At 44.5% G+C, this 24,754-nt stretch overlaps 1 protein-coding gene across 1 annotated transcript in view; it reads left to right on the top strand.

Moving 5' to 3' along the window:
- LOC147618510 (nifU-like protein 4, mitochondrial) overlaps positions 1-19,252 on the top strand; it is a 94,226-nt gene extending 74,974 nt beyond the window's left edge. Inside the window, exons 5-6 of the mRNA XM_086774965.1 lie at positions 11,287-11,398; positions 18,620-19,252. Of these exons, the coding sequence (XP_086631091.1) occupies positions 11,287-11,398; positions 18,620-18,688 (181 nt within the window). The 3' untranslated portion in view covers positions 18,689-19,252. The remainder of the gene's footprint in view (positions 1-11,286; positions 11,399-18,619) is intronic.
- Positions 19,253-24,754: the final 5,502 nt, after the last annotated feature.

A 24,754-nucleotide genomic window follows, 5' to 3' on the forward strand; every position in this document is an offset into this window, starting at 1 on the left:
CAGGTGGCCGACCTGTCTGCAAATAAAGCACTGGTTCGGGAGCCCCGAGAACTCCACTCTCTGATCAATCCATCCCCCCCCTATCCTAGGTAGCTGAATGACCTTTGGAAGGGAGGAGATGTCAGGAACCAAAACTCTGACCGAGGGTAGCCCAGTTGCTCTAGCCACCACTGAAGCTGCTGTGGGGCCAGTCTCGAGCACCGAGCCCACGAGTGCTCCTAGCCTCGAGAGGAGCGGAAGGTACTCGCGGCGGAGTCCAGGGAAGCAAACTGTAACATGGAAAAGGCGCTCTCCCTGCTCGGCCGCTGCTGGGTCAAAGCCATGCTGCCAGGGTCTGAAGAATGCCCGAGTGCCCCTGATGTCAAGGGGACTCATGGCTAGGACCTGGGCCATGCTCTGGGTTGTCTCGAACACGGCCAAGTAGCTGAACGTCCAGGATCTAGCCCACATCTGCAAGAAGGCGGGCCTGGAGAAGATCCCGGATCTCCCCTCTGCTAGGGCGAGTGCCGACTATATGGCAGATGGTGTCTATTTGGGAGTTACTTTCACAGGACCACGTTTCTTTGTGTAGGAGGCAGCAACAGCTAGATTAGTTGGAGGGCATGTAGGCGTGCCTGGAGGCGTTCCACCTCTGCTGCGAGGCTCGCTTCCTCTTCTGGCGAAAGAGAAAGCCTGATGGGGGTATCCTCAGGGGCGGGCGAGGGGGCTGCGGAAGAGTCCCTCTGAGGTGGGGCGGGAGGAGCCTCCATTAGAGTCTGAAGCTATGGCGAAGGCGGAGCGAATGCGGAGAGACCTGCAAGAACCGAGCTGCACACAAAGGGGCGGAGGGGGAAGGCGGAAGGTAAAAAAAGAAAGAACCCCCAGGGGGCGGAAAAAACCAGAAAGAAGGGGAGGGGGGGGTAAGGCGGCGAAGAAAAAACCCGGGAGGGGGGGGGGGTGGAAGCAGGGCGAAAGGAGGAGTGGGGGGAAAGAGAGGGCTGGCGGAGGGGGGGACGGGGCACTGAAGAGGGGAGGGGGGCGGGAAGGCGAGGAGATGGGGGCGGGCGCTTCAGCGCAAGAGAGCCAGGCGGAGGGGGGGCGCATAAGCGTGGGCAGGCGGGGGGGGGGGGGGGGGGGGGGGGGGGGAAGGGCGCATGGGTGGGAAGGGGGGAGGGCGTGCAGGCAGCGCGAGCAGGGGGGGAGCGGGAGCTTCAGTGAGCAAGTTCACCTATGCAAGTTGGTCAACTCCAAGATTATACCACTTATTGCATAGCACTTGCATTTGTCTCTCTGCCCATCTGCTCAACTCCTGCTTCCAGGATTTTGCGATTGGCCCCAGGCCCATCGGAGTTACGGTGGATCATGCACTTCTCTCCTTTACCGTGGATTTCCACTACAGTACCCGCCAGGTTGGCAGTCCTCCTATCACCCGAGATATACCTTCTGTAGAGAGGATGGAGTATACACCGCAGAGATCTACAGCTTGTTGAGTGCAGAGGATCCACATAGGCCATTAGCAGAGCTCACACAGATCCTAACAGAGGCTTTACATACAGCTGCAGCGACGGCCTTCCCCCACACACAGCCCACAGTACGACCACGTCCTGGGAGCATGCCCCAGAATAGTTGGTATGATGATGACTGTAGGGAGCTCAAAGCCCGGCTACAGAGAGAGGTGGCGACAGGTGTTACTACATATAGACAGTCACGCATCATCTTCTGATCCCTCATTCGGCGGAAGAAGGGAGCATTCTTAGCTCGGGTGGAGAGAGACATCTATCAGTTGTTTTTGAGTCAGGATTCTAGGGAGGCCTGGAGATTGCTTAGAGAGCACCCCCCGCCTCCGACCATTACCTCTCCAGATACATGGGGCGAGTATGCAGCCTCCCTCTACACAGTACCAGAGCAGCCACCACTACCGAACCCTCCAGAGCCTTGTCCACCCACTTCTACCTTCTTCACAGCAGAGATGGTGAGGAGGGCCATCAACAGATTGCATACAAGGAGGGCACAGGATCATGAGGAGGGCATTGTAGCCGAGCATTTCATACATGCTAGAGATATGATTGTAGACTTGCTAGCTCTCATGTTTAATAGAGCCATGTGTGAGGGGTTTCCTGGGACTTGGAGTACTTCCACGATTGTGCCGGTACTCAAGGTTGGCGAGGCTAGAACATAATCCACTGTGCTGGCCCCATGTCTGTGTGGAAAGCAAGTAAAGCAACTGGCAAGTGGATACCTCTCTAGGCCATTTAAAATGGCCAGCCCATGTGCAGTCCCCCTCTCCAAGAGGTATCTCCCATACTTAGTACACTCCACCTCATCTTGTGATCTCCGGGTCAAACACATCTCCTCCACATCTATCTCTCTCAACATCTCCTCCGAAGTGTCAAAGAAGGAGGTCTGGTACTGAGCCGTTCGAGCATTGAAGTCCCCAAGTATGATAACATCTCCCTCCCTGGAGAACTCCCATATGTCCTCATCTAGAATCATATATGGAGATTGCCCCTTGGGCGTTGCATAATGAGATGTGCTGGGTGGAAAGTAACATATAGCAATGTATAGGGGTCTACCCTCATCTGCCCTCACTGTGACCCACATGCACCTCGCGCTCTCATCATGGCACATAACATGGATGAGTGGCTGAAGCTCCTCTCTAAAAAGAACTGCAACTCCTCCAGATCCGTGACCACCATGCTTCGAACGGGCCTCCTGTCTACAAGTCGTCTCCCATCTGTATCCCGCCACTCTCGGTAATGTGCTGCCTGGGGCCTGATGCGTCTCCGAGTAGAAGATGATGTCCCTATCTCTGAAGCTGTCCTCGAAGGCCCCCACATCCAGTCTCAATGCTCCGTTGTAGTTCCATACTGCAAGTCTCAGACTGGTCCCATAGGTCTCGCACCGTCAGGTGGTGCGTCTCTCTAGTATCACCACTCTGCCTCCTCTGTAAAATGCTAGCTTCCCTTTTTCTTTGGCTGCCCTAATCTCCGGCATGCACTCCCTCATATGTGCTAGCTGTGCCAAGGAGGTCATCTCCTAAAAAGATGCCCGTTTTCATAAGGGCGGAGCGCTTGGCCAAGAAATCCTTCTTGGCCTCCAAGGTGGGAAAGTGTAAAATGAGAGCTCTCTCCTCCATTCTTGTCTTTCTTGCCCACTCTCCAAGCCCCCGTGTGTGTAGGCCTCGAAATGCCCATGCGTGTATATAAATCTTTGGCTTCCTCCTCTACATTGTCACCGTCCTTAAGCCCCGTGATCCGCACATGAAGTTCCCTTGTCTTTCTTCTTTGTTCCTCCTCAATGGTTAGGTTGATAATCTTCGAGGTTTTGGCCTCCTTGTTCTTATCTTTCTTGACCACTTCTATCCATTTCTCCGTTTCATCTACTTGCTTTTGCGTCTTCGTGAGCACCTCCACCCACGAGGAGGTCTCCCATGCCTTTTTTTCTTCTCCCTCTTGAAGTGTTCTCACTTGGCCCTTGATGGTGTTCAGCTCCTCCATCATGACGGGCTGAATTTCACCTTCCTTGAAATTATGTTGAGCATGTGCTTCTTCTATCTCTATCTTGAGATTTGCGATCTCTGCATCTTGGGCTGCTATCTGCGCTTCAAGTTTCTTGACTTTGTCAAGAAGGCTCCGATTGACCATATTAATTGCATTGTCCGTCTCTTTCTTGTGTTGTTGGATGGCTGCCTTGATCAGGTCTTCAATGTCGATCCTCTCCATCTTGTCTTGGGCTGAAAAAGGCTGGTTTCGGGTTAAAAATTAATTAACCCTTGGCCATAGGAAGAGCTCTGTGCGTGTCTGCAGCGCTTCCCACAGAGTGAGAGGCCAGAGGCGGCTACACGAGAGAGCGAAGGAGGCAAAGCGAAGGAAGCGAAGTGAGAGAGAGAGAGAGTCAGCAGGCGGGAGAGGGAAGCGACACAGGTTCGAAGAGAGAGAGGGAGGCGACAGAGGTTCGAAGAGAGATAGAGGGCAGCAGGCGGGAGAGAGGGCAGCAGGCGGGAGGCGACAGGTTCGAAGAGAGAGAGAGAGAGGGAGAGAGGGCAGCAGGTGGGAGGCGACAGAGGTTCGAAGATAGAGGGGCAGCAGGCGGGAGGCGACACAGGTTCGAAGAGAGAGAGAGAGGGAGAAATGAAATGAAATGATATATTAACGTCTTCAGAAGGCCAAAATGACCTATGAGACCAAAAAGGTTACAACAATTGGTGGATATGATACAATGTCTGTGTAGGCGGAAGGCGACAGAGGTTCGAAGATAGAGGGGCAGCAGGCGAGAGGCGACAGAGGCGAAGCAAAGGAAGCGAAGTGAGAGAGAGAGAGAGAGAGAGAGAGAGAGAGAGAGAGAGAGAGAGAGAGAGAGAGTCAGCAGGCGGGGCAGGAGGCGACACAGGTTCGAAGAGAGAGGGAGGTGGCAGCAGGCGGCGAGGAGGTTGAGAGAGAGAGAGAGAGAGAGAGAGAGAGAGAGAGAGAGAGAGAGAGAGAGAGAAATGAAATGATATATTAACGTCTTCAAAAGGCCAAAATGACCTATGAGACCAAAAAGGTTACAACAATTGGTGGATCTGATACAATGTCTGTGTAAGGAAAGCTAAAAACAATTAAACAACTAACTGAAACTGAAACAACTATGAGGAAAAGTACGGTACCAGGAGCTCCTAATGGATAACATGTGGGAGGAAAACTCCAGCAACAAAGGTAAGCATCATACACATCACTATCCAAAGATGTCTCTCATCGGTCGATGGCGGATATCCTCAATGTCCTCTATGGTGAGTACTCTGACTGGACGTCTCCCATGCCGTGCTAGTATGGTCCTGATCCTCTGTTGTAGTCTCCGCCGGTGTCGAGATGGACCTCTCATCTTGGGGCGCCTGGACCGCCCCAGCTCTATAGCCCGATCAATCAGTGTACCTCTGGTGCAGCTGTACTCTGGGGCTAGCTGCAATGCCTGCTGACCTGACTGCTCAATCTCTGGTCGAAAGAAGTCTGTAATCTGCCTCTGTAGGTGTCTCTCCCTCTCTGATCCCCTCCCTCTCAAGAGACCCTCTCTATGTCTACGCAGCTCTAGCAAGTACAATCCGAGGCATCTCTGATCCTGGTATCTCATGACTCTAGAAAGTGGTCCAAAGCCCTCTCTGAACAGGCAGTGAAAACGGCCTCATATCTCATAATATACTGGACAGTGACATATGTAATGTGACTCTGTCTCTGGCTCCATCTGGCATAGCTGACAAATCCTGGCCTCAGCTGGTACTCCTCTGAATCTGCCAGTCTCAATCTCTAGCTGGTGTGAGGATGTGCGCATCTGACCAATAGCACACCGTACCCCATGAGAAAGATGAGTATCCATGTAGCTGGGTCTAATCACAAACCCATCCTCCATGAGCTGGAGAAGATGATCTCTATAGAAAGCCATCTTCGTACCAAGCTCGTGTGTCGGCTGTATCCATGTCCTCCTAGTGTCCAGCTGAGTCAAGTCTTGCCTGATAAGTCTGGTAATCTGTGCCCGTGTGAGAGAGAGGGAGGGTGCATCCAGGGAGTACTGAAATGGAGGTAGCCTGTCCATACTAAAGCCATGCAGTTGGAACCAAGCTGTCATCTGTGCATACCAACATGATCCGTCTCCCTGTGATGCCAACTGTCGTGAAGACTCCAGGGCTAAGCGAGCATATCTGTCTCTAGGGAGAGCCCAAGTGCTACGTATAAAGGAGACTGATCGAGTGAGTGCCTCTACTACCAATGGGGGGGCAGCCATCTCTGCACGGATAATATCATGTGGTATGGAGGCCTTGGCCCTAATCATCCGGGAAATCATAGAAACCAAGGACCTCTCCATACGTCTCCATCCATCAGTGCTACCAGCTCGGCTGTGGTGATCCACTGAGGGTCCCCATATCTCCACTCCATACAGCATGGCTGAAGTGACCAAAGTGTCAAAGAGCCAGAGCTTTGTTCGAGGTTCCTGAAACTGAACCTGCGAACACATCCTCTCTAGTCTCCCCAATGCTGCATAAGCTCTGGTCAATCTGGTCTCCGCTGCTCTCCTCAAGGAAAATAGTGGGCCACTAAAAACCACACCAAGGTAAGTATATGCATCTGTATACTCCACTGTCTCCTGACCATATGTAAAGGTGGGCATTGACCTCCTAACCCACTGTGCTGTGGTGTTAAACACCATCACCTTGGTTTTACCAAGGTTAACAGACAATCCACTGTCCTCTGCAAACATGTGCAATGCATCCAAATGACGCTGCATCCCCTCTGGAGAATCTGAGATCAGCACAATATCATCAGCATACAATAACAACGGAATCCATGTCCCTGCTAGCTGTGCTTCTCTGTCACCCTCCCGCTCTACATAGTCCGAAACCTCATCCACATACATCCCAAATAAGGTGGGGGAAAGGGGGCAGCCCTGTTTCACCCCAATAGTGGAGTGAACCATCTCAGATACACCCTGGGTAGTACGTACCTGCCCCACAACTGTCCTGTATAAAGCCATGATTCCCCAAATCAGCTCTGTGGGCACTCCCATCTCCTGTAGTCTGCGCATCAGTCTGGCTCTCGGTAGCGTGTCAAAAGCTTTGCGGAAATCCACAAAGCAACAGTAAATCCTCCCGCCATATAATCTGCCCTCCTCAATAATAGCTCTGAGTGTCAAGATATGGTCAAGAGTGGAGAAACCTCTCCTGAACCCTGCTTGCCCTGATGCACGTATGCCCTCTCTCTCTGCCCATCTACTCAACTCCTGCTCAAGAATAGATGCATATAATCTAGCCAATGTGTGACCAATCATGATGGTACGATAATTCCCAGGAAGCATAGGATCCCCTGACTTGAAGATAGGCACAATCGTGGACATATTCCAAGTCTCAGGAAAACCCTCACACATGGCTCGGTTAAACATCATAGCAATAAGCTCTGCAAGCATATCTCTGGCATGAATAAAGTGCTCTGCTACCAAACCATCATGATCATATGCTCTCCCAGTCCTCATCCTGTCAATAGCTTTCCTTACCATCTCAGCAGTAAAGAAAGCACACGTCTCTGGGCATGGCTCCGATGGGTCTGGCAAGGGCGGCTGTCCTGGTGCTGTGTACAGGGATGCTGCATACTCACCCCAAATCTCTGTGGAGGTAATGGCTGGTGATGGTGAATGCTCATGGAATAGTCTCCATGCCTCGCCTGAGTCCTGACTCATAAACAACTGGTACAAATCCCTCTCTAACTGAGCACGATAAGCCCTCTTCTTCCGTCGCACTAGGTGCCGGAAGGTAATCCGTGACTGTTTGTGAGTGGTAACACCCATGAGCACCTCTCTCTGTAATCTGATCCTCATCTCTCTGCACTCCTCATCATACCAACTGTTCTGGGGCATGTTCCCAGATCGTCTCTGTGTAGGCTGACTATGGGGATATGCCTCTGATGCTGCAGCATGAAGCGTCTCTATCAATATCTGAGTGAGCTCATCTAATGGCCGTCCCGGCTCCTCGGCACATAGGCGTCTGTATATCTCATCCGTGTATACGGTGTCAGTCTCCCTCGTAAAGGTATAACGAGTGTGTGTGGAGACCTGTCCCAATGGAGCGGTACTGAACTGAAATGTGAGAGTGAAGGACAAGATAGCATGATCCACTGCTATTCCAACCGGCCTAGTGCCTACCATAAAATCCTGAAAAGAGGGAATGAGACTGGGCTGAGCCATAACATAGTCCACTGTACTAGCACCATGCCGATGTGGAAAGCTAGTGAAACCGCCCGATGTCGGGAATCTCTGTAGGCCATTCAGGATGGCCAATCCATGTGCAGTCCCCATGTCTATCAAATACCGCCCATACACTGTATGTTCCTCATCCTGTGAGAGTCTAGATAGGCCCATATCCCTAACATCAAGCTCCCTCAACATCTCCTCTGAGGTATCATAAAATACTGTCTGGCTATGGGCGGTCCTGGCATTGAAGTCCCCCAAGAGAATGATGTCACCATCCCTGGAGAACTCCCAAATGTCATCATCCAAAATAGAAAAGGGAGACTGCCCGCTAGGTGATGCATACACTGATGTACTAGGAGCAAAATAGCATATAGCAATGTAGAGATATCTGCCGGTCTCTGCCCTCAGTATAACCCACATGTACCTAGCCTGCTCATCTCTGTGGACTATATGTATCAGTGGCTGTAGCTCCTCTCTAAACAATACTGCCACTCCTCCTGAGCCCCGTCCTCTATGCTCTGAACGAGTCTCCTGTCTACAAGCTGTCTCCCATCGGTATCCACTAACATGTGGCATGGACTGTCCAGGAGCCTGATGCGTCTCACAGTAGAAGATGATGTCCCTCCCAGTGAAACTATCCTCAAAAGCCCCTACATCAAGGCGTAGAGATCCATTACAATTCCAAGTAGCAACTTTGAGTGTAGTCCCATAGGTCTCGCGCCGTCATGAAGAGCGCCTCTCCATAATCACCACTCTACCATCTCTATAGAAGGCCACTTTCCCTTTCTCTCGGGCTGCCCTTATCTCGGGCATAACTTCTTTCATGTGGGCAAGTTGCGAGAGTGTGAGGTCATCTCCAAGAAATATTCCCGTTTGCTTGAGTGTAGGACGTCTCTTCAAGAAGTCCTTCTTCGCTTCCATGGAGGGGAAACGAATGATAAGTGCTCTCTCCTTAGAAGAAGATTCGCCACTACCTTCCCTCTTCTTTCCCACTCTCCATGCCTTTGTGTGCGTGGCTTCAATGCCCATCATAGAGAAGAGCTCCTTGGTTTCCCCTTCCGCATCATCACGGTCTTTTAGACCGGACACTCGTACATGTAAGGCCCGGGTCTTCCTCCTTTGCTCCTCTTCAAGGGTCATGTTGATGATGGTGGGAGTGGGGATGGGTGGCGATTCTTTACCTTTCCCTTTCTTGGCGACCTCGATCCATTTCTCGGCCTCGTCCATCTTCTTTTGTGTCTTTGTGATCACCTCCACCCATGAAGATGTCTTCTCTTTATGTTGCTCCTCCTTCTCTCGAATGATCCTCATTTGTTCCTTGATGGTATTCAGCTCTTCAATCAAGGAGGGCTGAAATTCTCCATCCTCAAGCTTGCTTTTTGAAGTGGCTTCCAACTCCTTTTTGAGGGCTGAGATTTCAGCCGCTTGACTTTTAGCATGCAGTTTGGCCTCCACTAGTTCCTCCTTTAAGGCTGAAATCTCAGCCTCTTGCTTGGAAGATCTCTCTTCGAGCTCTTGGATTTTGTCAAATCCCTTCTCGAGTTTGGAGAGGCGGTTTATGATTGCGGTAACGGAAGAGTCGACCATCTTCTTGTTTTCTTTGATAATTGTGCCGAGCTTGTCCTCCACCTTCACGAGCTCCTCTTTAAACCCGGTCTTGGCCATGACTTTTTGCAGAACTTCCCACAGAGAGAGAGAGAGAGAAATGAAATGATATATTAACGTCTTCAGAAGGCCAAAATGACCTATGAGACCAAAAAGGTTACAACAATTGGTGGATCTGATACAATGTCTGTGTAAGGAAAGCTAAAAACAACTAAACAACTAACTGAAACTGAAACAACTATGAGGAAAAGTACGGTACTAGGAGCTCCTAATGGATAACATCTGGGAGGAAAACTCGAGCAACAAAGGTAAGCATCATACACATCACTATCCAAAGATGTCTCTCATCGGTCGATGGCGGATATCCTCAATGTCCTCCATGGTGAGTACTCTGACTGGACGTCTGCCATGCCGTGCTAGTATGGTCCTGATCCTCTGTTGTAGTCTCCGCCGGTGGAGAGAGAGAGAGAGAGAGAGAGAGAGAGAGAGAGAGAGAGAGAGAGAGAGGGAGGGAGCAGGGGCGAAAAGCGGAGAGAGAGAGAGAGAGGGCGGCGGAAGCAAACAGAGGGAGAGAGGGGGGGGCGGCGAGCAGGGGCGAAAAGCGAAGAGAGAGAAATGAAATGAAATGATATATTAACGTCCTCAAAAGGCCAAAATGACCTGTGAGACCAAAAAGGTTACAACAATTGGTGGATCTGATACAATGTTTGTGTAAGAAAAGCTAAAACAACTAAACAACTAACTGAAACTGAAACAAAAACTATGAGGAAAAGTAAGGTACTAGGAGCTCCTAATGGATAACATTTGGGAAGGAAAACTCCAGCAACAAAGGTAAGCATCATATACATCACTATCCAGAGAGAGGGCGGCGGAAGCGAACAGAGGGAGAGAGGAGGGGGGGGGGGCGGTGAGCAGGGGCGAAAAGTGGAGAGAGAGAGAGAGAGAGAGAGAGAGAGAGAGAGAGAGAAAGATTTTATTAACGTCTTCCAAAAGACCGAACTCGGCCTATGAGACAAATCGGTGTACCTGCCTGTATGGGGTGTCCTCTGTCATCCCAACAAAATGAAAAAGTACTGAACTAAAAAGCTGAATCTGGGTGTGCAATAAGTACAATGAGTGGGAGAGGGGATGGAGCTCTACTACTAGGAGAATGCAAAGCTTTATGCATGGAGTATACAATCATGATATGCAACCTAGCTAGCTCCATCCTGTACCATACTGGGGGTATAAAATGGTATACATCAATGAAGGAAGAAAGAAAGAAAGCTGTATTAACGTCTACTAGAGGCCGAACTCAACCTATGAGACAAATCAATGTACAACTGTCAATGTCTTCTAGATGTCCAGAAAAAGAAAGGACAAAATGAACATGAAATAAAGTATGAAAGTAGTGAGCTAGTGGGGGGGTGTGATGGATGGAGCACTACTGCTAGAGGCTCAGTATGCAACCTATATGCGTAGGGTATACAAGAATGCAATGCAAATCTGTCTAGCTCAAACCAGTACCATAATGGGGGTGTAATATGTGATACATAGGCGATGGCGAGACAAAAATACCTCGGAGCATGATCTCCGGGTGTGAGTGAGAGAGAGAGAGAAAGAAAGCTGTATTAACGTCTACTAGAGGCCGAACTCGACCTATGAGACAAATCAATGTACAACTGTCAATGTCTTCTGGATGTCCAAAAAAAAAGGACAAAATGAACATGAAATAAAGTATGAAAGTACTGAGCTAGTGGGGGGGTGTGATGGATGGAGCACTACTGCTAGAGGCTCAGTATGCAACCTATATGCGTAGGGTATACAAGAATGCAATGCAAATCTGTCTAGCTCCAACCAGTACCATAATGGGGGTGTAATATGTGATACATAGGCGATGGTGAGGCAAAAATACCTTGGAGCATGATCTCCGAGTGTGAGTGAGAGAGAGAGAGAGAGAGAGAGAGAGAGAGAGAGAGACGCTCCATTAATTTCATCTGCTTGGTTCATTAGGGAGACAGGGATAGTCAAGTTACGGATGCAAGGAGCATGCAGTGGTTGTCCAAGTTCTTCAGTTACTCTCAAAAGTGGGATACAAAATATGCTCATGCACTATGTACCTGAGGTAAAGCGTTTGCGCCCTTTCCAATTCATGTACAGTAAAGTTGGTTTTATAATGAGAGTAAACATTTGGGTTGGTTTATCATGAGGTGTTGCTGTTCTGACCTATGAAGCTAGCATGAGTCATTACTCTTTTGATAGGTGTGCATGATCTTGTTGTCTTTTTTCCGTTAAAGAATGAACTGTGCATTGTGTGGCTCAAAATTGGTGTTGATGGCTTTCATGTACTGGAGGCTTGAACTTTTTTATAATTCTGTGTTTGAGCCACTTTGAAAAGATGAAGTTTTTTTTGTCTTCTTGAATGACTTAGAAAGGATGGAAGCCTTTTTTGTATTTACGAATGCTGTATTCTAGGCTTATTGCACATTGATGAATTTGTAAATCATTGAGGAGAAATGATCAGTATATAGAACACTTTTCCTTATATATATATATATACATATATATATATATTCCGAGAGTGAGATCCCAGTGAAGCTGCCAATTTTCCTGCCCGAAGGCAGCCATTCCCAATGGGGGTCAGTGGGAGCTCCGCCTCAATGTTACAAGCTTGCAGTACAAAGCCACTTAAGTGCTGTCACTTTCCTTTCTTTTTCTTGGTGTCAGCCTGTGATGAGCCCACTTTGCCTTTGCCATTTGAGTAGAAGGATTGGTCCCCTCTACTGGCATCACCTCTGGATCTCTTCTTCCTTGTCTACTCCTCATGTAGGAGTAATCCAACCAGCTCCTCAAAGATAATAGGATTGGCGTCTCCTCTCATAGAGAGATTTTGAGAGAAAACTCTGATAGTGTTGGTAATCACAGGCCAACCATGGAGCTATGGAAGATGAAATCTCTCCATGGTTGAGGAGGAAGAAGAGGGAGCGAATTGGGCACAACACAAGGTGATTGTATCATGAATGATATGAGAGATGCGATATGAATGAACCACCAAGTATAATACCCTTTTATAGGCATTAAACCCTATCTTTTGACCCTAACTAAGAGGTTGTTCACACCTAGAGTGTTCACACCAAGTTGGCTATAAACCTAATGACTGGATGCCCGTATCCCCAATGTCAGATAATATTTTGGTGTATTTCTAACACCCTCCCTAACAAAATATCCATGGCTACTATGATGTCAATGCTAGCTCTAGTTACTATTTACAATGCTGGTTATGATGACCATGTTGGTGTCCATACGTCTTACGTCAATTAGGTTTACAATGCCAGTTATGATGACAGATGCTAGACATCTAGTTATGATTACATTTCACTTAGGATAGAGGGGTGACCATAGGTGGGCTGGCCTTGATTGGTTTAGGAAGCCACCTATGCCTTTTATAACATCAAGGCTATATAACAAACCCAAAAAGTCGAAAAGATTCAGATTTTGGGGGACGACCCGGACAGAGAACCATGACTCAACATAGAATAGGAATTTAGAAATAAGGGAGAGTCCCCCATATGTTGATGAAGATATTCTTGAAGTAGCTCGTAATGTCGATGTTGCTCTTGATCTTCTTCATGTTGATGTAGATCTTGATGTTGATGTAGCCCTTGGTCTTCTTCATCTTTGATTTCATTGTGTGATGAAATCCATGTAGACAAAGATTGATCATATTCTAAATGTGTTCATAAAGCCTGACATGATGATGATGCATGTCCCTTCCAAATGATAATGCGTTGAATCTGCTTAAGGAGGTCTTAGCCTTATCAATGGCCAGTGTCTTGTCCTTGTACAAATGATTTATGAGCTTGGTAGATGAGGTACATGAAGCATATAAGCTCAGAAATCCAATTGTCCCAAACAATGCTGATACAGATTTATATCCGATTTTGGAATAACAAATTGACCACTCAAATTAAGGGGCAAATTTGATTTGATGCTTTATAGAGGTTTAGCAACACTTGAATGGGAGATATGAACCATTTAGATAATTAGCACTAATCAAGCTATTAGTGAGTAATTTTCTGTTTAGTGAGCAAAAAATACCTTGATTTGGAGACGAGGGGAGAATCAAGGGGCTTTCTCAATATGAAGCTTTGGAAAGCAATATCAAGTCCCCAATGGTATGATTGAATCCTTGATGATACTAATTGATGAGTAGAATTGGCACTAATTACTTGCTTAATGATAGAAAGCTGAAAATTGTGAGATCCCTGTCCTCTCTGTGCATCGAATTCTGGTGTGCTGGCAGCGGAATGGCAACCTCACGCGCAAGATAGAGCTTCCCATTGGGGGCCTCGCACACGAATGTCCGGACAAGAGACTAATCCCTCAGTCCTTCCAAAACCAAACCAGGAAAAACTTGCCTTGTCTAGAAAGCATAGGCGATTCCTCCATGAAAATCTTCTAACGTAGTCAAGAGCCTTAACTATCCTTTGTTATTCTGACCGAACGCGCGGGTCACATGGCCAATTCAAAGGAGGAACTTGCACTTGGTTCATAGAGACCAACCATTTTTTCTCCATCAAAAGAGGCACAGCCGTTGATTCTTTTCCATAGAACAAGGATTATTCTATGACTTACTTCAACTATCGTAACTTGAACAGAATTGAATTTTATTATAGGAATCCATCGATCTAACCTAACCCCATCCAATCCCATGGGTTAGCCAACCACCCAACCACTGTATTGATAGAATCTAGTATAAAAATTTGGTTATGTTCTGTCTCAAGTACCAGAGAAAAGAGTTCCCAAGTCCCCTAGCCTGCACTCGTGCAAAAATTAAATAGACACACCACTTACATACTCAATATGAAATTGTCTTTTCTTAGATTCAACTATTTCCAAAACAGCATTGCAATAAAACCAGAGTGTTTTCATCATAATCCTCAATATTTTATTTCCAGGGTCCAATTTCCAACTTATCCACTTAGGTTCCCACGACCTCATTCAAAATCCAATTTCCATTCATTCCTTTCTCAGCGTACCTCTGGCATCATCGGCAACCAGAACGCTCACCACCTGGTCAGTGCCTCTAGCCTCACCTAGTACTTTACTCAGGGGCCTTTTCAATAGTTCCTAGCCCATAGTACCCAGGAGTATAATCAAGATTTTTCCATAAAATCCATATTTCATTCATTCCTTCCTTAGCGTACCTATGGCATCATCGGCAACGAGAACGCTCACCACCTGGTCACTCAGGGGCCTTTTCAATAGTTCCTAGCTCATAGTACCTAGGAGTATAATCACATAAAATCCATGTGGACTCTCCGTTGAAGAACAGTTAGATCAACCAACAAGATCCATTTAAAAGAGCCATGAACTTATCCGTTGAAGACCAGCAAGGCCAATCAACTAGATCTATGCTCGTGTTCAAAAAACAACTCCAACTCATTTTCTTCCTCGATGCACGCATGGATATCTTGGGCGACCCAAAGCCCGAGCACCGTATGGTTAGCACCCTCTAGGCTCCATCGCAGGTGACCTAGTGCTTCACTCATAGGCCGTTTCCTTTGCCCCTCATCCACCGTACCGGAAGCTCATCATTTTAACCGAGCCGAGGCTGGTCAAGACGTCGGCCGGTCTTGCCACGAGAGACGTCCTTCTTTGACTCTTCGTGAGCTGTTGCAACATTTTTCACTTAGGTCTCCGAGACCTCATTCCACAAGATAGTCAAAATGCTCCTCCCAGTATCTTCTCAAAACCTTAATTTAAAATTTTTCGAAAATCTGGACCCCTAGGATAAGGCCTCTTGAACAGATTATACTTGATTTCTATTGCATCTTCTGAAAATCTTTTTGAACTTTTAATTTGGGGGAACTTATTTTAATAAGAAGAGATATTTTTCCATAAAAAAATATTCAAAATATTAATAACCTCTCTTTAGAATATTTTCTCTCTCTAGGTCAAATCAGGTAGAAACAAGATCTTTTATATTTCTGAAGAGAGATTTGATTATAGGGAAAGATGCTGGACATCTTGAGAGGCTGGGGAGGAATCTTACATTCTCTCCCACTTGAAAAACGCGAGATGTTCTCATCTCGCAAACTGGGGGTAATCCCGCAACAGTTCGGCTTCTTTCTCCCAGGTGGCATCTTCAAAAGGATAGAATACTTCCATTTGACCAATAATTCTCTCAGAATTCTGTTCCTGAGAACCTTTTCTCGAACATCAAGGATTTCTTCAGATTGGAGTTCCATTTGCCCTTGGGTTTAAGAAGTTAAGATTTCATCTTTTCTCCAATAGTGGAGCAATCCAATCCAACTTGCCAATGTCCTCGAACAACAAGTCCAAGCAATGGTAAGTACAATGGGTGAAAAAGATGAATGGCCATTCTTCCTGTATAAGCTCTTATGCGGCACAGAATTGGAGAGATTGTCCATGCATACTTGAACCACATTTGCAGGACCAACTTCAAGAATGACATCTTTCAAGATGTCAAAAATATATTCTCTTGACTTGTAATGAGTATCTATAGACTTAAAGAACATTGTGCCATGGATAGAAGAGGCAAGAACATTGATATTAGACCTCTTTCTTGTCTGACTAGCCATCACATACAATAGAACAACCATACTTCTTCCACTTTTCTTTGACCCCAAGCAAATCTTTTTCCACGCATTTAACTTCCTCTTTGAGGTCCTTGATACGCAAAGCGTCATAGGAAGGTGGCTTGAAGCTAGGCCCCACTTCCCCAATGGCTCTTATCATGTCAAGAAAATAGGGACTCTTGACCTTATAGAGCGAGATATTCTCTCCATAAAAGAATCTCCTTATCTCCATTGTGGCATTTTTCGTTGCCTGTTGTAAGTGCCATGCATTTTCTAGATTGCCTTGCATTTGATTGCTTTTAGAGGCTTTTTGTCTCTTTCCTGCATGTCCTACATCCTCACTCACATTGCAAGAGCCACATGCTTCTCCCAAATCTACTACTTGAGCTTCAATATCATGAGCTCCATCTTTAGGCAACAATCCCCCATGCAATCTTCAGAATACATCTTTCGCATTTTGGGGGGTACTAGTGCATTTGTCCACACCATGGCTAATAATGCATAAAATATGGTCCCTTATACACAAAGGGCCACCATTCCACTCATGCCCACAATATTTGCACCTGCATGTAAACATACCCTTGCTTGTAGGTCTCACAATAGTCACGTGCTCCCATTCCAGGCCTTTTGGTCTCCCCATCTTGAATTTGGAGTCTGGATTGTAAAATCTGCTTTATGCAAAAGCCCCAATTTTCAACCATAAGCAATCCCAATTTTACAAAAAATAAAAAAACCCCTATTTCCAATGTCTAATGTCCACCTAGAAGTCTCAAATTTTTTCAAAATTTGTAAAAGCCCCAATTTTTACAAATTTGTAAAAGCACCAATTTTTGGAAGTTTTAAGAAGCTCCAATTTTCGCAAATTTTAAAAAGCCTCAATTTCTGCAAATTTTTTTAAAAAAATTCAATTTTTGAATTGGGTTTAGGCACTAGGGGCTTGATGCATTGGGGCCTAGGCATTGGGCAATGGGCCATAGAGCCATGGCTCTAATGCCTGCCATGGACCATGGCCCAAGGAACATACTGGCACACAGCGTACACTGTTCCTAGGCCCCTGGTTGATGGGCATACGTGGCTGATGGGTGGAGACTTTCTAAAGTAGGTGCAAGTACAAAGTCAGAGAAGACCTTGAAGTCCATGCAAGTACATGTCAAATCATTTGATTCGACGACTTCCCAAAAGCCCAAAACTTTTTGTTAAAAAAACCCTCACTTATGAAACTTGTGTATCATTCTCACGTTTTTCCAACATTTTCAAATGCTTGCTTGAACAAATATGAGCGAATGATATGAACTATGGACGGGGTACCTGAGAAGCTAGCGCATGGACGCAAGGTGTTTAACAGGCAACTGTAGCAGGCGGTCATGTTGTTGGATGTATGTAGTTGAATCTTCTCAGAAACAAAAACGCCCAGCTCTAATACCACTTTTCGGCCTAGTTGGAGATTAAAATAGGACATTAACAAGATGGGATTAGGGATTAATCACAAGATGATTAAACAAAGCACACGATTAGATGGAAAGGCTAGGCATACTTTGCATTATAAGAAAGGCTAGGCATACTTTGCATTATAATAATGGTCCTTTATGGGAGAGACCCCCTTATACAAGGTGTGTGCATATGCTGCCACCACGCATGCCACATGACAATAAGGCATGATGCCAAGTGTCCCTAAGAGGTGTCACCTTTACACATCAATGCTTAGATAAGCTCCTTCTACGGAGCTGTTCCCATACAATAATGAACCTACACACTAGCAGTAGTTCACACACACTAGAACTGTGTTCTTTAAGCCTAGAATACTAAGTTATTAAGTGCCAATTTACACAACCACCTAGCACCTGTTTATTCCTACATTAATCATTATTAATATAACCATGCAAGTTCAGAGTGACAGAGCTTTGAGGCACCAACTTACATGCTGAAGTTGCTGAGCAATTCAACGTAGACATGGTGGAGAACCACAGGTCGAACCTCCAGCAATGCCCGCATGTGTGGGTGTGGCAAGCCTCATGCCTACCTTGATGAATCCACACCGAACATATGAAACCCCTCCTAGAGGAGAACCTAGGACCTCTAGATTGAGAGTCCTAAGCTTAAACCCCTACGCTAACGCCGAGGGGACTATAGAATGCTTTTCTTTGTGTCCTACCATGTATAATAGGAGGCTTCTCCCTTATGTCTTCCAGTGTTTATGGCATATTCTTTGCGCTGTCACACCATATGTCAACCATCCAATGACTAAAGACCATTTTTTTTAATATACTTTAATTCATCTGTCATGTCAACACTTTGCTTGGAATTGGCATTGAGTGGCTTCTACTCATCTGTGTGATGGCATGCTTCTCCACACTTGTATTAATGGTGCATCTGGAGCGGGATTTTAGAAAAAGTTTATTGAATCAAATTTTACCTGGTCATAACAGATTTACTTACCTCCTACCATGTATATTAGGAGGCTTCTCCCTTATGTCTTCCAGTGTTTATGGCATATTCTGTGCGCTGTCACACCATATGTAACCATTCAATGACTAAAGACAATTTTCTTTAATATACTTTTATTCATCTGTCATGTCAACACTTTGCTTGGAATTGACATTGAGTAGCTTCTACTCGTCTGTGTGATGGCATACTTCTCCACACTTGTATTAATGGTGCATCTGGAGCGGGATTTTAGAAAACATATATTGAATCAAATTTTACCTGGTCATAGCAGATTTACTTATGCAAATCTTCTTGAACAGGTCAAAGGTGTGGAAGAGGTAAAGGATGCAGACTCTTCTGAGGATGAGGTAGGCGAAAGTCGAGCTTGAGAAGAGTTTTTCAATAATGTATGGGTCCATATCCTCTCTGTTTACTGCTAGGTCACGGAACAACACCATAGTTGTAAGTGTTAGGGTGCATATACTTATGCCCCCATCTGTTCAAGGCTAATTCAAACATGGGACATGTTTCCATATACGTTTTTGATGTAAAGTTAGCAGTAATAAGTGCCTGCAAGGTCTGTACTGCAGATTGTGTAGAGTGGCTTTGAATTTTAATGGCCTGCTGATTGGCTAAGCTTTTGTATGGGGATGAACTGAATGATGCTAACTATAGTGTACAACGACTGTAGTTGCTTGAACTTTGGATCATAATTAATATGGGATGACGAGAACTCTCAATCTATGGATGAGATGCCCACCTAACATCTCAATGCACAACGTGCTAAGCATTTGATTAGCAAATGCACTCTTGTTTTGAGAAGAGCTTTTTGTAAAAATGCCTTTGATGGATATGTAGCTGGGGCTCCCTACACTCAAGTTACAGCTAATGGCATTGTGTTGAAGGGTCCCTTGTGCATCTTGAAGGTTCTCTATAAACAAGGTATAGCTAATGTCATTACATTGTGGGTTCAAGGGTCAGCTACTATCCTATTCCTTGGTTCTACCAACTGTCAATAGTTTCTTTTTCCCTTGGTTCCTCGAATCTCCTCTGGAGCCACGAATTGTATATGGATATGCAGTTGTGTTTCGGTCTTCCAGCTATCGCTTTCTTGTATATGGGATACGCAGTTGTGTTTCTCTCTTCCAGCTATTGCTCGTCAAACTGCCACTTTTGGTCCCAGTAGCCTCTGGTTTCTTCTAGCTGCCTCTCAAATACTTGTAGCTCCTAGTTCCCTGAAATTGAAGATGTGGCTGTGCATGTAGATGCTCAAGAGGATAGAATAATTCCTCATTCTAGAAATTATATGGTGTTCACTGAGCATTAGCATGTGGCTGTATGATATGCAAAACTTGAATTCCACATTGCCCGCATCCCTCATTCTAGAATGTATATGGTGTCCACTGATCATTAGCATGTTTGTAGTGCTAGCATAATCCTAAACATGGGTTTCCTCTTCTTGCTCAATCTGGCTTCATACGCAGACACGATGAACACATCACAAGACCCTGGTTTGTGATGAGCAAGGCTTGCTTAGCCTATCTGCCTGCAAGAAGAAAAACCCTCAAATTTGTTGCTTGCACTGTATTGCATCAACAAGTTATCATGCCAATAAAAACCTCCCCATGCAATGCTGTATAAACGCACTGTGTTATCTGCATTATGTGGCCACACAAATTGGCCCTAGTCTGCATGCATATTTTCTGAGAAAAGGTCAATCTAGAACTTCGACACAGCTGTATGCACGCCCGGCTCTACTGCTTCAGTAGTTGAGCAGTCTCTTCAGGAGTCTCCTCCACCAGCCACATTTGTGGGTATCATTGAGTCTCCTCCACCATTGTATGTGCAGGTTTAGTTCTATAATCACCACCTGTAGATTGGTCCTTTATTCATCGATGGATCAATACATGAAGAAATGGGTACGGGCATATTGATTGAGTTGGTATGGGAATGAGTATGTGCTATCGCGCTGTAATGTACCAATTGTAGAAATGGGTACGAGCATATTTATTGAGTTGGCACATTTGGGAATGAGTACGTGCTACTGATTGCATGTGCATGTAATGTACCAATTGTAGGGTCAGTACCTGTTTTGTTTAACGAACCTGCAATTGGCTAGGAGGCTATATGTGGAAGTGATGGGAAAGAACTTGGCCAAAGCAAGTTATTACCTTCAAAATACCCCCTTCAGCATGTAGAACTTCTCCCATCGAGTGGTAGCTCATTTGTGAGGTCCCCCCTCTTGTGGGTACCTTTGCTCTGTTCCAAGTCTCTTTCATATTGACATTGTGCAAATTTCAGCTGTGGGCATGAATAATTTCTTTGTGTAGTACCCACATCTTGCTTTTGTGATAGTAGGAGATTGGAATGTAAGTCAAGGTAAGCTTGACAAGGACTTATTGGGGGTTAGAGGTGGAGGGGTGATTGTGAAGGAAGTTTCAATTGGTTTCGTTGGCGAGGTTGAATGTTCAAGGGGGGTAAATGATGCTGAGGCTTTGGAGAAGATTGGAGAGGTTAAGACTTGAAGTATTGGGTAGTAATTGGCTTTTCTAATTATAGAAGTACTTAATTGAATGAGATGCTGGGCCTTGGTTAGTTGGTTAAGCAAGATGTTCAAAGATGAGGGTGGTTCTTCACTTAATAAGTTTCAAGGGTATCATTGTGATTAATACGGTGATATTAGCATCTATGCCCAATCTGCCCTCTGTTGAGATGCAATTATTTCTTGCAAATATTGGTAAGGCCAGTCTAAGAGCTCTCTCTCTTTGCCACGTAGATAAGAGAGAGGCAAAAGATAATATTAAAATTTTGACACACTCTCTCTCTCTCTCTCTCTCTCTCTCTCTCTCTCTCTCATATACACTCTTAGGGACCACATTTTACTAATATTATAATAGACTCATCGAATAATTTATTGTTATTGTGTATCTTGACCAAGTTTAGGGCGAAATCTAACTTTTGATACTATTGACATTCTAACTACCTTAAATGTGCATGATTTAAATAATTTATATAATCTAGCTTAGTATTTTAAATTTTTGGTAGTTTGAAAAATTGTATGAGTATTCTTTTATTGCAAGGTTTATTATCAATAATCTGATGTTTTTTTATGTGTAGTGAAATACTATTGACTTCGTAGTGTGAATTTCTAGTTTCCCTCCTTTATCTGTGGATAGCTCTTTCTCTTTTCCCCTTTCGTTCTCACATCAATGGTGATAGATGTTCCTATTTAGGGTAGAGATTGGGGTGGAAAAAAAGGATTAAATATAAAGAGTGTGTTGGTTTTCTGGTGCCACTAAGTTGGAACCAAAAAACCATCTTACCCGTCATTGATCTTTCTTGTCACAATACAAGTTCGAAGAGAGAAGAACAAAGCTATGGGAGCCAGTACTCTAGATTCAAATGCTATGTTTTGTTGAAGGATTTAACAAAATAATTTTTTTTAATGATATGTAATATTAATACTTTTATCAATGTTCTAAGATAGAAATTATTTTTTTAAAAGCTCAATGGTTTTGATTATTGTATCTGATTTTGAGTCAATGTTATGAATTACTTATGTATGTTGGTGATTTTAATATTCTGCTGCATATCTCGAGGTCATGTATAAGACTATCCAAAATCTTGGAGCTCGTGTGCATGTCCTTCTTCCAGGGATCCTCTAAGGATAGAATAACTGGATAATGATCCAAAAAATTAGTGCCTACCAAGATGTCAATCATGTCCCCATGGGGCTGTAAGCCCACTCATCCACATAAAACCTGTCAAGTCAAGAGAGATTGGGGCTGGTGCTCCTCCTATTAGATCATGAGAAGAACAAGCTTCCAATGTTGCGGCCAAACTTTGGAAGATGTCAAGGATCCTGCCCCTTGAGTGAGGGTCAGAGGATATACAAAGGAAGAAAAGAGACATTCACCTTCAACTTATACTGAGTATGCACCTATGTATAAGAGGATAAAGGTTTCCTTCATGCAACAATCAACAATAAGGCAAGAGGATAGAGATGCATGGAGTATGCACCTATATGTAGTAGAGGACAGAGGTTGTGTTGATGTAACAATCAATAATGCAAGAGAATAGATATGCATGGAAAAAACATGTGGATTTATGGGTAGAGGAATCAATATATATCCGATCGATCTTATATCAGAATGGTCCTCTCTATTTTCAGGATTAACCTTCTTTATCAAGTATATATGTATGAGACGGTCATACAGGTCTCTTAGGTTATATAAGAAGAATTTTCAACCAAGTATATTATGTTGATAAATCAGGCCAAAGTACATTGATGAGTAAGGAAGTAATGACAACTCTTGAAATCACTGATTGAGAAAGATAATAAATGTGAAAATTCACAGGGCACAATGCGTAATGAATGTACAAATAAGTGAGGGTGCATGTTCTTGAGAAAGAGAATAAGAAGATGAAAAAAATGTTGGAGAATAACACTGCATTCAGGCCAAGGTCACATCTGAAGGAGCTAAATCCAAAGGATAGGTTAGTCATTGGAGGTGGATAATGGAAGTTGCAAATTAGGGCTTGTAAGAATATGTAACGCTTACTTGCAACAAAAAACGATGAGATGGATAGCTCAGTTTGCTAGAGTGCTTTCAAAGGGCATGGTAAGGTCTGCATTCCAAGACAAGAAGTTCAAAGCAATGCTAGAAGATATAACAAGAGATAAGATGCATAAAGTGAGCAAGACATTCATAGCCAATGATGCCTAATAAGGCATATGTAATAAAGCTTGGATTGCCTCAAGAATTTATGTTGCTATTTATAAGCAATTAGACAAAGGATTATGTGAAGAAAAAAAAAAAGAATTTACCTCTTCCAAAACCATATCATGTAGGACAAGCACGATAATTATTGTGAATGGTAAAGTTCTGGAGCTCATTATTGGTAAGCATATGCATCTATTCCATACACATAAATGCATGTTTGAGGTTATATTGAAGTTGATAAAATTCAACAATTTTGTGTTGGGTGTATGTAAGGTGAAAGTGCAATGGTCAAGTTTTGTATTAAAACTTGAAGAATGTGAGATTGTCAAAAGACATAAGTTATAAAGACATAAGCTTAATCTTAACGAATAGAGCCTTGGGTCCGAACATCACAAAAGAGCATTGAGATTATTTCAATGTTCAATTACAAAATGAGATATGGTGGCTTATTGCTTTCAAAGTTCCAAAAGAAAATGAGATATGGTGGCTTGCTACTTTCAAAGTCCCAAAAGAAGACCATTAAATATTAAAGATTTTCTTTAACTTGCTAAGTATGGCAAATGTGGTGTTGAACATCATACAAGGGAATAAGTCTTATAAGTGGATGAATTTGGTGAATACAGTGTAAAGTGACATCTTGCAGGAGATTTAAAAACTTGAAAGTGCATGTTTGGTGTGTCATGTGGATCCAATGCAGAATTTCCATGCCTATATCACATGAAATCTAGAAAAAAATCAATGATGGAAATACAAATTGGATTGCAAAGATACGAAAGAAGGGTGTCCCAACTTGCGACTAACTTATAATACACGGTGTGAGGAGCAAAATGAGCCCCTCCTAAGCATGATGAATAGGTATAGGAAATGTGTATATGGTGATGTATGGTGGAACCAAGGTGACCAAGGCTACGTGGCGGTCGAGTGGGTAAAGAGTAAATGCGCGAAACCGAAATAGCAAAGGCGTGGACAATCAGTAGAAGTGGGTGACGTAGATGCTTCATCTCCTCAAACTCATTGAAAATAACTCACTCCACAACAAAAACATCAAAGCAAAGGACTATGTATCCAAACGCACTATCTGCTTCAAATATACATGAACAATTTATAGTCTCAACAGCACTAAGACATGGGCACCAACATATGAAGAAAACACAAAAGAAACACAAGGATTCCCCTCAGGTGGACCACAACATCGCAGCTTCAAACTCCATGAATCCACTCGCGGACGACAAGCCACACAAACAAACACACAACAGTCGACTGCTGAGACAAGAAGTTGAAGAAACTGATGTAGATCGAATCCACTCGCGGACGACAAGCCACACAAACAAACACACAACAGTCGACTGCTGAGACAAGAAACAGCTACAGTTGAAGAAACTGATGTAGATCTAACATAGGTTCTACTCAGAGAACCCAGGGGTCACACCACCTTGCTCAATTCTTTGATATGTTCCCTCCCTTTACTCTAATCCAAACGACTCTCTCACACTACACTGGTTTCTCTAAACTTGGAAAAACAATAAGATCTCCAACCTGTGATCTGACCTGCAGGAGCCCACTTAACTGCAATGGTGCACTCTTCTGTTTGGCGAGAACTTGAGCCTCCCCTCAACAAGCCACACTTGTAAACTGCCTCAATTCTCCCTCTTCAAGCCCCGTCGTCGCCTTGCCTTTATTCTGAAAATGTGTTCTAGTTTGATAAGATCAATGTATCCTGAACAAACAAAA

This window comes from Cibotium barometz, chromosome 35 (genome assembly GCF_041138505.1).
Source record: "Cibotium barometz isolate CiBa-2024 chromosome 35, ASM4113850v1, whole genome shotgun sequence".
In the NCBI taxonomy this organism is placed as follows: domain Eukaryota; kingdom Viridiplantae; phylum Streptophyta; class Polypodiopsida; order Cyatheales; family Cibotiaceae; genus Cibotium; species Cibotium barometz.